The 17,107-nt window shown below is 43.2% G+C and overlaps 1 protein-coding gene across 1 annotated transcript in view; it reads right to left on the bottom strand.

Annotated features, from left to right (window-relative positions):
* CFAP54 (cilia and flagella associated protein 54) overlaps positions 1–17,107 on the bottom strand; it is a 111,876-nt gene that overhangs the window by 72,544 nt on the left and 22,225 nt on the right. Inside the window, exons 11-22 of the mRNA XM_068142887.1 lie at positions 15,900–16,012; positions 15,622–15,790; positions 14,383–14,468; positions 13,093–13,227; positions 11,816–11,966; positions 10,686–10,744; positions 9,138–9,266; positions 7,929–8,076; positions 6,848–6,919; positions 6,643–6,764; positions 2,893–3,066; positions 728–820 (exon numbers count right to left, since the gene is read on the bottom strand). Of these exons, the coding sequence (XP_067998988.1) occupies positions 728–820; positions 2,893–3,066; positions 6,643–6,764; positions 6,848–6,919; positions 7,929–8,076; positions 9,138–9,266; positions 10,686–10,744; positions 11,816–11,966; positions 13,093–13,227; positions 14,383–14,468; positions 15,622–15,790; positions 15,900–16,012 (1,451 nt within the window). The remainder of the gene's footprint in view (positions 1–727; positions 821–2,892; positions 3,067–6,642; positions 6,765–6,847; positions 6,920–7,928; positions 8,077–9,137; positions 9,267–10,685; positions 10,745–11,815; positions 11,967–13,092; positions 13,228–14,382; positions 14,469–15,621; positions 15,791–15,899; positions 16,013–17,107) is intronic.

A 17,107-nucleotide genomic window follows, 5' to 3' on the forward strand; every position in this document is an offset into this window, starting at 1 on the left:
ACATCAGAGCATTAGCCAAAGGAAAATAAATACACTAACACAAAGCACAAAGCTTAAAGCAAACTCAGGAAGCAGAACATCAAATTGTAAACAAGAAATAATATCAAAGAGCATCAACAGATTCATGTGTCATCACAGATGTGTGGGATGGTTCGTCCTACCACATGGTGACAACATGAAAGGGAAAGAGCAGGAACCTGGAAGTCAATCATGTCTGAACATGAAGGTTATTGAAGGATTTACATTACCATGTTGCCAGCATGAAGTAAGGTGAGGTCTTGTTAAGAAGAAACAGCTGATAGAAGTTATGCAATTAAGGAAAATATTGCACTTTATATCTGTTTAGAATTTCTGCTGTTATTGTGGATCCCTGGAAAGAGCAGTGTCTAGGGCACTCCATAATTGCATCACACAGTTTGCCCCTTGTATTTCTTAGATGTTGCTCAGAAAGCAGAACAGGAGGGACAGAAACTTGCCTAACATGAAGCTTTGGGAATCATTGATGTCATCATTCAAATAAAGGTTACCAGAACTATTTTTTTTCTGGGTTTTTTGGGATGCTTCCAGCCTAGCAACATTTCAATTGCTTAAAATAAAGACCAAGAGGTTTGTCAAAGGCTTGGTCAGTTAACCTGATTAAATATATATATAAGATGTATACATTTGGAAAGTTGGAGGTTTTGAAAGGAAGAAACAGCAACCTAGAGGAGTTTTATCTCTGTCTTACCTCTTCTCCTGCATTGGGAAGTTTGTTGTTATTTAACCTCACTTTCATGGTGCTTCCTTCTGCTACAGAGCCCAAAATACTGTACCAGGAAACCTTTGAAGAAAATGAAGAGCATTAATTTGATAGGAAATAGTTTGCCCCTACTTTTTGCCTGGTGTAGAATGCACTCGGGTGTGAAAACAGCCTCTGGGAAAAACATAAACCAACACTTAGCTCTAAAGTTGTATAGCTGAATAGTCCCACTGCATTGGAAACATTGCTTAGTTGATGCAGCTGGAGAACTAGATTTACTACAATGGCAATAAATCACATGAATCCCCATTATCCCCTATCCTGGGCTACTCTCTCCCCCAAAGCACAAACTCTGTAGGTCATCCTGCAGATTTAAAGTCACATCCAGATGCATTATTTGATCCTTACAATGGTATCCTCCTAAAGGTGACCTCAGGTTCTGATTCAGCAAACTGCCTGAGGGCAGACTCTTAAAAACAGGCACCAGAAGTGCAGATGTGAAGTGATGAAGTTTTGTTTTCTGAACAAGCCATCTTCTTAGCTTCTGTTGGAATCAATATTTTCTTGATGCCATTGAGCTGCTGATAATCTCAGCAGGCATCTCATCCACATGTTTCATTATCTTCATCCAACAAAGAATGCAGGAATCCAGGATTCCTGGGTCGGGGCTCAGTCGTGTGTGCAGTGAGATCAGACATGGAAACTCACTTTGATTTCCTCTCTGTAGAACTGGGAAGATGGCTTTCAGTAAGTTCTGCATCTGATTAAGTTTTCTTGCTTTAAACTTCTACTAGAAAGCCTGTACTAAGTTTATTTGCTTTCAGCAGCCGTTAAAGCAGACCTGAGGTTCGGCAGATGAGGTCACCTTTCAACATCTCAAATTCTCTGTGGCTATTATGTTCATTTTCCTTGTAACACACATGATTTTTCTTGTAATGAGTCCTGACTGCTTTTCAGAGGGAGGTATTGCAACAGAAGAGGTTGTTGTCAGCAGATGAGCAACTTTAAGATCAGGAAACTGTAGAGATCCTTTGATTTCTAGTGCTACAGCCCTAGATGCATAATTAAATCCTAAGTATCCATTTGCAGTGAATAAGTTCTTGCTAAAAAGATACCTTTTATGTCTGCACAACAGCCATCTGTATCTTTAGAGAGAGAGAGAAAATATTCTAGAAGAGCCTGACTCACATAAGAATAATAATCACATTGCACCATCTAGTGACCCAATGTGTTGCAGTCTCTCTCCTGTATTGAACAACATGAAGTAAAATAACCAGATGAACTACTAGGCTTTAAAGAACTTTATTTCTTTTTCTTCTCCCCCACCATTCATTAAAGATGAAAAGGAGGAACTGTTCCCTAGTTAATTTCTTTGACTAAAGAAACTGCAAGTTATAAGGCAGCCACTCACAGACAGGGTCTCACAGTGCATTAGAGATTGGAAGGCATCTCCAGACATCATCTGGTCCAACCCTCCTGCCAAAGCAGCAGTACCTAAGGTACTCTGCACAGGAATGCATCCAGGTGGGTTTGGAAAGTGTCAGAAGGGACTCCACAACTTCTCTGGGCATCCTGTTCCAGTGCTCCATCACCCTCATTGTGAAGAACTTTCTCTTCATGTTGAGGTGAAATCTTCTATGTTCTATGACACATTCTTACAGAAGGTTGGACCTGATGATCTTGGAGGTCCTTCCCAACCTTAATGATTCTATGATTACCACTGTTAGCAAGATTTGTGTTTCTGTTGCTTTCCTCTCTCACCACATGATGAAACAGCCTTGCAGCTCTTCAGATAGTAGCTAGGAGCATTTTGGCTCCTAAGGGCCAGAATGAGCTTTCAACAAGTAGAATAAGTATTACACAACAGAAACACCACGGAACATGATGCACACGAGGTGAAGAAAGCCTCATGCAAATGTTCAGATGAAAAGAGTGAGTCACAACTGAATCACAGAGGGGGGGAAAAAGGCATCATTAAGCCAGAAGAGTGTAATCTTCTCAAGAACAACAGAGAAAACTGTGCTGGTATAACGCTGCTGAAACAACTTTTGCTCTCTGGTGCATTGTTTAGTTATTATATGCAGTCATAGTCATAGTTATAGTTATAGTTTAGTTATATATGCAGTCATCATCCAAAACAAAACCCCCATTACCTGAATATCTGAAAAGAATGGGGCTGGTTTAAAAGTCATGGAGCAATGTGATCTAGAAAGCAGCAGAGGAGGAGGAGGAGTCTTGCTTTTTTCCTTGTTGTTGATAGCTTCTCTGAAACTGTGATACAGTGCTTTTTGTTCAGCTTCAACTTGCTCAACTAAAGTCAGTGCTTCCTAGGATTTAAAACAAAAGGGAGGGGGGGAAAAATATGAAAACACATCAACCAGACAGACTTAACTTATAAATGGGTTTCCAAATGGTCTAACAAGAGTTCACTGCAATGGAGATGACTTTTATAGATTTCCATAGCACCTTCCATTCTCAGTCAAGATGGATGGCACTTTGTTGTTAGGTCTTACACATGCAGATTCATTTCACAGAGTACAATAAAGAGAATGTAGAGCTGCACATGAAAGAGGGCTGAGGCATACCCAGTTTTGGAAGAACCTATGACAAAAGGAGAGCAATCACAGTAATGTTAATTAGCAATTAGTGTCAAGCAGTAATTAGCACCAATAAGAAACAAAACCAGAATACTAGAGAGAGATGGAGAGTTAATCTGTAGAAGTTCTGAAGGAGTCATGGAAGCTTCAATCCATTCCCTCTGACCTCGTCACAACAAACCTGTGTAAAAAGTCCCTCCCCAGCTTTCTTGTAGAGACTTTTCTTGTGGCTTTCGTTCCTCTCCTCTCCTGAGGACATACTTTTTATTAGTGCAAGGATGGAATTGCTCTCAGGTTGGATAAAGATGGTATTGTGACTGAGAGTGGTACTACCTGACCTGTTCTTCATTAATTGTGGAACTTGGAAGATAATAAATGTGGCAGTGTGGCAGAAGGAGAAAGAACAATCTTATGGAATAGGGAGCCAAATGTCACTATAAACCTCCACATTTTATCCCTGCTTCTGCCACAGGCTTGCCCTGTGATAAAACACATTTTATCCCTTCCTGAGCCATAGACTTGTTCTGTGGTATTAGCTTGATCATATTAATAGAGTTTTCCAGCTGGCCAACAAGAATTACAGTGGGCTCAAGTCCATAAAGGAGACATGTAGGACAGGAAGGAAGGATGAAACAGCTGTGAGAGCAATCAAAAAAGCATTGAGGGTACAGAGTAGGTGAGGTAGTTAAGCAGTGTGATGAGTATACAGGTATGATTCAGAAGCTTCCATACCTGCCTGGTAGTTTATTGCAGGAGAAAAGGATTTTTGCATGTTTCTGAAAAACAGTGCAATAAGAACAGCACCACAGACTGGTTTGGGTTGGAAGGGACCTTAAAGATCAGCTAGCTCCCGCCCCACTGGCATGGCAGGAACACCTCCTACGAGACCAGGTTACTCAAGCTCCCACCCAACCTGGCTTTGAATGCTGCCGGGCTTGCAGCCTGCACAACTTGTCTGGGCAGACATACCATATTGTGCTGACTACAATACCATATTGTGCTGACAACAGTAGCAAAGACTGGAATTAATTCCATATCATCCTGTATAGACATCTTGGACGTGCTGAGAGAAGCATGAAAATATATGGACTTGCTGGTCATGAGGTGAACACAGCCCACCTCGGGGAGGAAAATCAATTGAGCATATCATTAAATATTTCCTTATAGCACACATATCCAAGAGGATCAGGGTAAGTTTGTCCAAGCAAAGTTAAATTTGACATTTCCTGGCTGCAAATCTGTTAGATGTATTTTTTTTATCTACATCTTCCCTGTGAAAAAGTGCACAGAAGCATGCTGAAGGGCAGTATGAGGCCTTTGCAAATGTCTGTTTGGGATAACCACACATTTCTTGGGAACTGCTTGTAAGTCTTCCCTGGTGACTGCAGTTACACCTTTGGTACCATATCACTTTATCTTATCTTCATAAGCACCACATATTTCACAAATACCTGAGATTTCTTTTTAGTGTGCCTTTTCTGATGGAGTTTTTGCATTCTTCTGACACAGAAGGTATGTGTGTTAAATCTGTGTCCAGTTCTGGGCCCCTCAATTTAAGGACATTGAAACACTTGAATGTGTCCAGAGAAGGGCAACAAAGCTGGGGAGAGGTCTGGAGCACAGCCCTGGGAGGAGAGGCTGAGGGAGCTGGGGTTGCTTAGCCTGGAGAAGAGGAGGCTCAGGGGAGACCTTCTTGCTCTCTACAACTACCTGAAGAGAGGTAGTAGCCAGGTGGGGGTTGGTCTCTTTTCCCAGGCAACCACCACCAGAACACGAGGACACAGTCCCAAGCTGTGCCAGGGGAAGTTTAAGCTTGAGGTGAGGAGAAAGTTCTTCACAGGAAGAGTAATTGGCCTTTGGGATGTGCTGCCCAGGGAGGTGGTGGAGTCCCCATCCCTGGAGGTGTTCAAGAGGGGACTGGATGTGTCAGTTGGAGCTATGGTTTAATTAGTCATGAGGTGTTAGGTAATAGGTTGGACTTGATGATCTCTGAGGTCTTCTCCAACCTTATTGATTCTATGATTCTATGATCATGATTCCAAATTTACAGTAGTTAAGAGAAAAACATTTTCTTCTAGCTTCCTGTTTAAAATACCTTTTTCATATATTCCACAGTGGGAACTGCAGATTCTGTTAGTTGTTGTATAAAGGAGTTTTATGCCCTGCCAATGAGAAGGCAATTTTCATGGGCAGATGCTGGGACAAAGCTCAATGGAAAGGCTCTCACTGATTTTTAAAACTAAATGGATAAATAAATAAACTCCAGAATGAGCCCATGAAGACTCTACCTTCAGCCTCAATAAATCCCTAAATCTCCAGTTTCTACATTTAATAAGAATACAAATAAAGTCCATGTCAGCAGCAGCAGCAGCCAAGGTAATCTAAGACAGATCTTGGAATAAGAAAGGTGTTGAAGGTTGCAATGGGGAGAGGGAAACCTGCATGACACTTTGGCAAGGCATAGGTTCATCATTTCAGTCTAGGTGACTAAGTGTAGAAAGAAAGATCCTATCTTCTTTCAGCTTTCCTACAATCTGCATCTGTGCACACAACTTGGTGATGTGCTCTTTCCATGCTTTAAGTCACTTTATTCTTTCATAACAAAGAAAATTCTCAGGGGCAATTTGACGTCTGTTAAAAACACCCAGTGCCCCTCAAGCCTTTTGCAAGAAGGAGTAATTCATAACATGAAAAACTGTGATACTGATATAGCACTTCTACCTATCAGTAGGTCAAGAGAGGTTCTCCTCCCCCTCTACTCTGCCCTGCTGAGGCCACATCTGGAGTATTGTCTCCATTCTGGGGCCCTCATTTCAAGAAAGACAGAGAGCTGCTTGAGAGAGTCCAGCACAGAGCCATGAGGATGATTAAGGGAGTGGAACATCTTCCGTAAGAGGAGAGCCTGAAGGAGCTGAGGACTCTTTAGCTTGGAGGAGACTGAGAGGTGACTTCATCAATGTTTATAAATATGTAAAGGTTGAGAGGCTGCAGCCAGGCTCTGCTGGGTGGTGCCCAGTGACAGGACAAGGGGCAATGGGTAGAAGTTGAAGCACAGGAAGTTTCATGGAAACAGGAGGAAGAATTTTTTCCCTGTGAGGGTGAGAGACCACTGGAACAGGATGCCCAGAGGGGTTGTGGAGTCTCCCCCTCTGGAGACATTCAGAACTGGCCTGGATGTGTTCCTGTGTGATCTGGTGTAGGTGTTCCTGCTCTGGCAGGGGATTTGGACTGGATGAGCTTTCAGGGTCCCTTCCAGCCCCTGAAATTCAGTGATTCTGTGATAATTGATTCACTTTTTTTTATTACCTTCAGCAGCTGCCTTTGGGAAGCAGTGGTTAAGTCTTCAGGGTACTTCTGTGCAGCCTTTTGCATCAAAAAGACTGCTCTGGAGAGTTTGTTCTTCTTAATTTTTCTCATTATCAATCCCTCTGTAAAACATCTATTGTGAGACATTTATAAAGCAGCAGTGGTAAATTGTTATGCTTCTAAAATCATCATTACCAGGCCTTACCTGTCAAATAAGGGGAATCTTTAACATTCACATGAGACTTGCCAGACCTCCATGTGTTTTCCTTTTGAGCACCTGTATGGGAAGGAAATCCTGAGTTATTTATTCTGATAGTGCTATTGAGAACATGTCAGTGAGAGGACTTAAGGTGCAGTTTTGTAGTAAAACTCTGCTCCAGCTCATGTTCTTATATTTGGTTCAAGGAGAATTTCTTGGACTGAAGATCACAGGAGGAAGGATCTTGTTTGTTCATAGGGTTGCATGTAATACAAGCTTTTAATATATCAACAAATCAAAGAAACAAACTAACCCCAAACAAGCAATAACAACCAAACCCCACCCCCCAAGCAACCAAGCAAACAAAACCCACCAGGAATAGGAGGCCAAGCAGGGTTTTTTCAGAAGGCATTTGGCAAGAATGGGATAATTGCTGACAGGGAAGAGATAAGGACAACTTCAGTAGAGTTGTCAAGGAGTAGAAGTTCAGGTTACAAACAGCAGTGAATAAAATATTCAAGTCATTCTCTAGAGAAAAACTTTATATTGCAGGGGGAAAAAATTCTGCAGAGCATCCCTCAAGTCTCCCTCACTGGCACTGTTGTAACAGTTAGCATTGTAACTGAAACAGCACAACAAACTGCCTAGGAACCAAATCCAGTAGCTCCTAGCAGAGTTGAACTCCCAGTGATTGAGTAGAGGTGTGGTAAATCTAAACGCTGCAGTTTCAGTGCATTACTTCTGTCTGCATGTGGCGTACACTGCCCTACATCAGCTCCTCTTGAGAAAGAAGAGGAGCTCCTTTGTTTCTTGAGATCACCAAATGCATTACTAAAGGACTCTAATCAAGTTATGAAGACTCCAGAAGAAAATTTGTCACCACAGGTACAGTCAGACGTTGGAATCATCTCTCAAGGGAAGTGGTGGATTCCCCTACATTGGTCAGTTTTAAGACTCAGCTTGCCAGGGTGCTGGGTCATTTCCTTTCAACTGCATTATCATGTAGAAAGGCTGAACCAGATGGTCCTTGGGGTCCCTTCCAAGCTGGCATTCTATGATTCTATGATTTAGTTTTACTGAAACCTACCTTGTGCCATTTTAAGAAGTTTCACAGCTACTCGATGTTGGGTTTGAATGAGCTCCAAGTGTAAATCCATCACAAACCCATTCTCTGTTTCTGCCTTCTCACCACCACCTCCCAAACCAAAGTTCAAATTCTGATCATTTGAGTCCACCTAATGAACAGGAAGTAGCAATTAAGCAAACAGAAACATAGCTTCCTATATTTATCTTGACATATTGTTGTTTTAGCATATTGAAGAACACTGAAACGTGTCATACCTGTAGAATAGAATAGAATAGAATAGAATAGAATAGAATAGAATAGAATAGAATAGAATAGAATAGAATAGAATAGAATAGAATAGAATAGAATAGAATAGAATAGAATAGAATAGAATAGAATAATAGATCAGACCAGACCAGACCAGACCAGGTTGGAAGAGACCTTCAAGATCATCATATCCAACCTATCATCCACCACCACCTAATCAACTAAACCATGGCACCAAGCACCCTATCAAGTCTCCTTCTGAACACCTCTAGTGAGGGTGACTCCACCACCTCCATGGGCAGCCCATTCCAATGGACAATCACTCTCTCTGTGTAAAACTTCCTCCTAACATCCAGCCTAAACCTCCCCTGGCACAGCCTGAGACTGTATCCTCTTGTTCTGGTGCCGCTTGCCTGGGAGTAGAGACCAACCCCCACCTGGCTACAACCTCCTTTCACGTAGTTGTAGACAGCAAGGTCTCCCCTGAGCCTCCTCTTCTCCAGGCTAAGCAATCCCATCTCCCTCAGTCTCTCCTCACAGGGCTGTGTTCCAAGCCCCTCACCAACTTTGTTGCCCTTCTCTGGACACGCTCCAGCAAGTCAACTTCCTTCCTAAGCTGAGGAGCCCAGAACTGGACACAGGACTTGAGGTATGGCCTAACCAGTGCAGTGTACAGTCATTCAAGAAAGCATGGAGTAAAGGAGAGTGACTAGACAGAGAAAGCAGGGATAATGGACAATGAAAACCAGACCAATCAGTGGGAAACTGGATTAATTACACATATGAAACTGCTCTGGCAGTGGGGTTGGACTCAACGATCTCTGGAGGTCCCTTCCAGCCCCTGACATCCCGTGATCCTGTGTATTTGAGAATGCTAAGGTTTCTAAGCCTAAAGAAAAGATGAGTTTTGTATTCCCATTATTTCTGGATTTTGCAACAGTGCAGCTTTTTTGTGGGCTTTACCTTTGTACAGCAGCTGTCAAACGCTGACTTTTCACCTGGTAGGAGGGTGGTTAGGCGAGAGGCGTTCATTGCACTAATTGCCCTTTCCAGACTCTCATAAGCAATTTGTAATTGTTCTGGAGGAGTTTTCTGGAATGAAAAGGCAGAGAAACTCATCTTATGAGGCCTATTTTATTCAAAACTACAATATGGACTATCAAAACCCACGTGCTGCTGTTTGTGTGTGTTGCAGGTTCAGCTCTGGCAAATAACCTGCACACTGCTCCCCATGCTTTCATCAAATAAATGTTTTAAGTTTCAAGCAATTTTCATTAAATGAGGACTGCTTTTATCTAGCTCTGAGAAAAAAAACAGTTTACTAACTCAAAGAGTTAGCTTATAGCAGCATGAAACTGGACTTAGAAGATTAAGTTGACGGAGCATTTTTCACCAGCTGGGGGTTTTTTTGAGCTCCAGAAGATGTTGTGAAGAAAACACAGAATTTTTTTCTATTCAGGAAGCACCGTATTTAAGAAGAGTGCCACTGAATTAAAGCCTCTCCACATGTGTGAGCACTGACAACATTGCTGAGACCACAGGCTCAAGTATGCCTCCTCTTCTTAATGAAGTCATTTTGAACTACTTGATTGCTCCAGCTAACACACACGGCCCTTACAAAAACAAATGAGCAGAGAACACAACTCCAAGAACATTCCTCTTGCAGCCACTGTTCTGAGGGCAGCTGCTGGACTTATGCAGAGTGCCTGACTCCTTAACTGACCAACTGCACACTGCAAAAAGCAGAAGAGCAACATTCCATGGGTGCCAAGAACAGCACCCTCACGTTGGCACCCTTGGATTAGAACATGCTGCAGAAGCTGCCTCCTTGACATGCTGGCACCTCTCATTGGGAAAAGATTTTAACTTATATAGGTTGTTGGATTTTACAGGTTAAGGGATTGATAGGTTTAAGGGAGTATAGAAACAGCCACTCTGAACAGTAGTTACTAGGGTTAAGGACTTAGGTTAGGCTTGGAGGTTTAGGGCTGCTAGAGGCTTGTGCTAGCAACTTCTGGCAAGGACTTGGGTGTAGGGATGCTGCGAGGGATATGTTTAGGACTTCTGTTAGCTGCTTCATCTGTTAAGGGCTTCCAAGACTTCTTCGGTAAGTGGGACTCTGAGGCTCTATAATGATAGGGATTGCACAATGCAGCAATGAAGAACTTCTAGGAGGACTTCTGAGATTCTCTGCCCTCTGGAATCTCATTGCTATATGGCAACAGGGTTCCTGTCTTCATTCATCACCCAGTGGCCCCCAGAGCAAGAGGAACAACACGTTCCTACATAGAGCATGAACTAAAGTTTGCATGACCTTTTTAAAAAGTGCTATTAAACCATTTTTATTTCATTTGAGGAAAAAGATCTTTCCTTTTCCCCTCTGCACTGGCATGGCTGTGAAATGCCAGCTTTACAAAACCAAATCCCAGATTGGACTAAAGCTTCCAGCAGAAATAAATGCCCTTAAGCTATTCAAAACCATTCTGTTTATGAAGACAACTCAGACATTACCATCAGTATTTCAGGCATATCACAGGTTTCATCTTGCAAGACTAAGGCACTTCTTTTTCCTTTTTTTTTATGGGAAGAAAATGAGAAAGTGAAAATGAAATACACTCAGAAAATGTTAGTGCTATCTGATTAGCTCTACTACTAACTTAAGAGCTTGGCAATAACTCAGTTCTTCGTTACTCACCTAGGAGAAGTAATTACACTCTTTCATCAGAAGCTTTTTGGGTTTTTAAACACAGAAGCTGCATGTGTACAGTTATAAAATTCACAATATGATGCTCTAATAACTTTCAAATAATAGAAGAGAATAGAATTAACCAGGTTGGAAAAGACCTTTGAGATCATCCAGTCCAACCTGTCACCCAACACCATCTAATCAACTCAACCATGGCACCAAGTGCCTCATCCAGGCTCTTCATAAACACCTCCAGGGATGGTGACTCCACCACCTCCCTGGGCAGTACATTTCAGTGGTCAATTACTCTTTCTGTGAAGAACTTCTTCCTCACCTCCAGCCTAAACCTCCCCCGGTGCAGCTTGAGACTGTGTCCTCTTGTTTTGTTGCTGGTTGCCTGGGAGAAGAGACCAACCCCCACCTGGCTACAACCTCCCTTCAGGTAGTTGTAGAGAGCCATAAGGTCTCCCCTGAGCCTCCTCTTCCCCAGGCTAAGCAACATAGTATTCTTAAATGTGCCTTATACTTCATAGCAACACTATATCCAGCCAATGAATCATAGAATTGCCAGGTCTGGAAGGGTCCTCAAGGATCAGCTAGTTCCAACCTCCCTGCCAGGGGATATGGATTGCCCAGGGAGGTGGTGGAAGCCTCATCCCTGGAGGTTTTTAAGGCCAGGCTGGATGTGGCACTGAGCAACCTGCTGTAGTGTGAGGTGTCCCTGCCCATGGCAGGGGGGTTGGAACTGGATGATCCTTGAGGTCCCTGCCATAGGCAGGGACACCTCACACTACATCAGGTTGCCTACAGCCACATCAGCCTTGCCTTAAAAACCTCCAGGCATGAGGCTTCCACTAGCTCCCTGGGCAACCTGTTCCAGTGTCTCACCACCCTCCCGGGGAAGAACTTCTTCCTAACATCCAATCTGAATCTATAGTTCTGTTAAAAGCTTTACCTGCTTTTGCCTTAGGTTTACTTGCAGCATCAGCAACATTTTCCAATATTGCAGTTAGACACAAGGTTACCTCTGCAAGCATTGCAGCATCAGCTTCTGCTATGCTGCTCCTCTGAATTGCTTCATTTATTATCCAGAGAATCTGAACCCACTGAAAATGAGAGGAGGGGGAAAGAAATAATAATCAGGACAGAGTTAAAAGATATTTTTGCAAGATATTTCTGCATTACAGAGGTAGATAGAGTTTTGCACTCAAAACTGCTTAAAACTCTTCACGTACACAACTCTCTCTTGGATTTGGCTGCCTTTCTGGCATGCCAGCAGAGTAAGCCCAATTTAATCTTCCCCAAAGCCTCCATTTCTTCAGAGAGCAGGTTTGATTTGAGTTGAGTTTTCAGAACATTGTTGTAATTATTTATACTCTTTTAAGGGTTTAGGAATGTTCTCTGAACACAACTTTTGTATTTTGTCATAGCATGGTTAGCCTTCCGCAGCTCTGAACCTTTGCCTCTCACTCATCCCACACCTTCCCACTTCAACAATATAGAAGAGAGCAGAGGGAAGTAGCCATACACTGCCTTTTGGTGACTCTCTGAACAATTTTACTACAGAGATCAGGGCTAGAACATGAACTCCTCCAAAAAGGGTTTGGTTAGCATCAAATGGCAGCCCAGAGAAAGTAGCTTGGCAGGGCTGTGGGCAACCTGATCTAGTTGAGGATTGCCTTGCTTACTGCAGAGTGGGTTGGACTAGATGACCCTGAGAGATCCCTTCCATTCTGTGATTCTGTGATTCTAATTATCCTTCAGAGGGCTGCATTTCGCCCAGAGCCTTTCAGTCTTAGGGAAAGGTTCAAGCCAAGGCTGAGGGTCTGTCCAGTGGGTCAAATACTCTTGAGCCCCATCTCTCTTCTTTTATGCTGTAAGGTTTTGGCCATTTTCTTCAACTGATCTAGGGAACTTTCTGGAAATATATTGATACTTTCTACCAAATGCTGCTTCTTACATCATGCTTAAATGCTTTCACTATTTCAGCTTCTTTCCACCATGGTTCACTGGCAGAGAATGGGTTATTCTGTGGGAAAAGGCTAAGAGAGATTTTGATATTGGCATATGGGAGCACAGTGTGCTTAAACTGCAGGTACAATTCACATTTTCAGTGAAGAAGACTGATCTGCCTTTTCCCATAAGCTTAGCCTGAATACCAACATTTTCTCTGGGCTTTACTCTAGCAAACTGCATTCCTGTCAAGAGAAATACATTAGAGTCAAAGGGTACTTGGTAAGCTTTGTATTTGTGGATATGTTTCAAGCAGTCACTTCCACTCGTTGGGATTTTCTGGAGTCCTTTCTTACACTTCTGCCACAAAAACACTACGACATCAACAAGTATTTCCTTGTCAGGTTGGATGTCCTGGAAAGAAAAGGATGTGTCATTGCAGAAGCAGGTGTGTAAATGCAAACACTCTCCAAGCACTCAGTCCATAAAGAGTCTCAGAACTTTTCAAAGTAAATAAGCCATCATGTTGAGCTTTCCTATTGGTTTCATTGTTTCTGCTGCTTGTTTGCTCGCAGTGAGAAGGTTACCTGAAATTGCAGGCACAGTGCTGCTCAAAAGGCATTTTCATTCCTTAGGGTAAGTGCTCCCACCTCTAGAAATACTGCAGAAGTCTTTGCTACACCTGAGGATATCTGCCCACCTAAATCATAGAGTTGTTAGGGTTGAAAGGGACCTCAAGGATCATCCAGTTCCAACCTCCCTGTCATGGGCAGGGACACCTCACACTACAGCAGGTTGCACAGAGCCACATCCAGCCTGGCCTTAAACACCTCCAGGGATGAGGCTTCCACCACCTCCCTGGGCAACCTGTGTCAGTCTCTCAACACCCTCCTGGGGAAGAACTTCTTCCTAACATCCAATCTCAATCTACCCATTTCTAGGTTGTTTTTTTTTTCCATTCCCCCCAGTCCTATCACTCCCTGACACCCTCAAAAGTCCCTCCCCAAATTTCTTGGAGCCCCCTTCAGATACTGGAAGGCCACAATGAGGTCGCCTCAGAGCCTTCTCTTCTCCAGACTGAATAGCCCAAACTCCCTCAGTCTGTCCTCATAGCAGAGGAGCTGCAACCCTCTGCTCATCCTCATGGCCCTTCTCTGGACACCTTCCAGCACCTCCAGATCCTCCCTGTAAGAGAGGCTCCAGAACTGGACACAGAGCTCCAGGTGGGGTGTCAGCAGAGTGGGGTAGAGGGGGAGAATCACCTCCCTCAACCTCCTGGCTATGCTCCTCTTAATGCAGCCCAGGATGTGATTTGCTTTCTTATACACTTACATCTGATGCACTTAAAGACATTTGCTCTCCCCTTGCTTAGCTGAAATGTGCAATTAGCCCTGTGGTTTCCCAAATGGATTTCATATCTATTTAAATATATTTCAAGTGGGCTGATCACACAGCACCAATTAAGAACAAACAAACAAAGCAACACATGCAACTGATTCCTTTGGTCTTCAGCTCTATGAATTCATTACAGATGAAATGATTGCAAAGGAAGGTCTCAATTTCTATTACCTCCTCAGGTGTGGAGACACAGGCAAGCACTGCTGTTGCCAAAATGATGAGATCATGAGAAGGTTCTCCATGCCTTAAAGTATCCTCTACATTCAACACATATATGAAAAAGAAATAAAAGGCAAGACATTATTTCTTGTTGCAAACTTGTGGTTGAAACCGCCAGAGTAGATTTATTCCCCAGTTTATGCCAGTGGATACTATGGTCCAAGAAACAGTCCATACAAGGGGAACAGACATTCCCAAAGTAGCATTTCTGGTTGGGGAAATAGAAGGGTTCCAAGGTATGTAGAGATTTGGGGAATGTCATAGTTTGGGAATGAGAGTTCCTTTAATAAATGTTTCTTGATTCAATGCCAAGAAATGTTGCACATGTTAAGAACAGACAAAAGCAGGTTTGTTTCATTCATCCATTATACATGTCTCCATACAGCTTTTGAGACCCCAGCTCCAATACTGCCCCCAGTTCTGGTGTCCCCAGCAGAAGAAGGACACAGAGCTGTTGGAGAGAGTCGAGAGGAGGACCACAAAAGTGGTCCAAAGGCTGGAACACCTCTGCTGTGAGAATAGGCTGAGGGAGCTGGGGTTGTTCAGCCTGGAGAAGAGAAGACTCCAGGGGAAACTTAGAGCTGCCTTGTAATACCTGAAGGGATCCTACAGGAAGGCTGCAGAGGGACTTTTCATAAGGGTGTCTAGCAATAGGACAAGGAAGAATGGTTTGGAGCTGAGGGAGAGTAGGTTTAGACTGAATCTTAGGAAGTTGTTCTTCAGTATGAGGGAGGTGAGACTCTGGAATAGGCTGCCCAGGGAGGCTGGGGATGCCTCCTCCCTGGGAGTCTTCAAGGCCAGGTTAAATGGGGCCTTGAGCAACCTAGAATCATAGAATCAGTCAGGGTTGGAGGGGACCACAAGGATCATTTAGTTCCAACCCCCCTGCCATGGGCAGGGGCACTTCACACTAGATCAGGCTGGCCAACCTGATCTAGTTCAGAGTCATTCCTGCAGAATGGAGTAGATGATCCCTGAGGTTGCTTCCAACCTAAGCCATTCTATGATCCCATGAGCTCAATTTGATGTATGTCTAACATACATCATGCATTTTCACACTTGAGGGAAATGGTATGAAGTCAGCTTTTGGCAAGTGAAAAATGGACAGCATTCAGTAGGTGGCAGTTTCTCCATTGCTAGTTTTGCCCCCAGGGTGCTATGTACACCAGATTAGAGCTGACCAACACTCACTTCTAACTGCTTGCTTCTTCTCAGAACTCTGAAGCAACTTAGATTCTTTGCTGCTCTTTTCACTAATAGAAAAACGATGCTTCAGTTTTCTTGGGAGGAGTAAAGGTTGCATCAGTTTAAGAAGTTTGAGTTCCATTTCAGCTTTCTTCCATACTGGATCATCCTGAGCCTGGTGGTGATTAAAAAAAAAGAAAGCAATCAATTAGAAAATCATCTTAAAGATATGTGCTTTGAATAATATTCCTACATGAAGAAGGTCTAAATTGCATCCACATTACCTGAAGAAAAATATCAACAAATTCAAGAGCAGAATCAAACACATCCCACTCTTCATAACTGAAAGCTAATTTCATGAATTTCATAGCAGCTTCTCCAGACACTTCATCTTCTCCTGCAGTGATGACAAAAATATTGGATCTGGGTTTATGTATATATATACACACACACACACAGAGTTTAACTTAATTAATTGGGGATTGATAAATAGATCAAGCTCTGCATCTGTTCATGAACAGTCAGCATATTCTTGAAAGAAGTTTTAATAGCTCTAGACTGTATGAGAGCTTTATTATTTTATAAGAGCTGTAATACCTGGGCTTACATAATGTTTTAAGGAGGCATCTGTAGTGTCCTGTTACAGTCCAAAGAGGCTGTGCTGGTATTGATATTAAAGAAGAGACTATCAAGGATCTAGTGCTTTCTGTTTGCAGAAGAAAAGCATTAATCTGGGTATCACCCCCATAAAGACCCTTCCTACCAGAAACTTACCTGTAAAAATCGCACAGCAGCAGGAACAATTACACAGCATCAACCAGGTTGGAAAATACCTCAGAGATCATCAACCTGTTACCTAATACCTAACACCTCCTGACAACTAAACCATGGCTCCAAGTGCCACATCCAAGCCTTTTTGAACACCTCCAGAGAGGGTGACTCCACCACCTCCCTGGGCAGCACATTCCAATGGCCAATCACTCTTTAGAAGAACTTTCTCCTCACCTCCAGCCTAAACCTCCCCTGGCACAGGTTGAGACTGTGTCCTCTTGTTCTGGTGTTGGTTGCCTGGGAGAAGAGACCTGCCCCAACCTGGCTACTACCTCCTTTCAGGTAGTTGTAGACAGCAAGGTCTCCCCTGAGCCTCCTCTTCTCCAGGCTAAGCAACCCCAGCTCCCTCAGCCTCTCCTCACAGGGCTGTGCTCCAGACCTCTCCCCAGCCTCCTTGCCCTTCTCTGGACACATTCAAGTATCTCAATGTGCTTAAATTGAGGAGCCCAGAACTGGACACAGTACTTGAGGTGTGGTCTAACCAGTGCTGAGTACAGGGGCACAATGACTTCCCTGATTCATAGGTTCTTAGATTCATGGAATGGTTTGGGTTGGAAGGGACCTTGAAGTTCATCTATTTCCATATTGCCATGGGCATGGACACCTTTAGTTTAGGGACATTAACACACCTAGATGAGCTACTGCCCTGAACAGTATGTGA

The sequence above is a fragment of the Melanerpes formicivorus genome, unplaced genomic scaffold (genome assembly GCF_026170545.1).
Source record: "Melanerpes formicivorus ecotype bairdi unplaced genomic scaffold, bMelFor1.0.p_v2 SCAF_8, whole genome shotgun sequence".
NCBI classification, from domain to species: domain Eukaryota; kingdom Metazoa; phylum Chordata; class Aves; order Piciformes; family Picidae; genus Melanerpes; species Melanerpes formicivorus.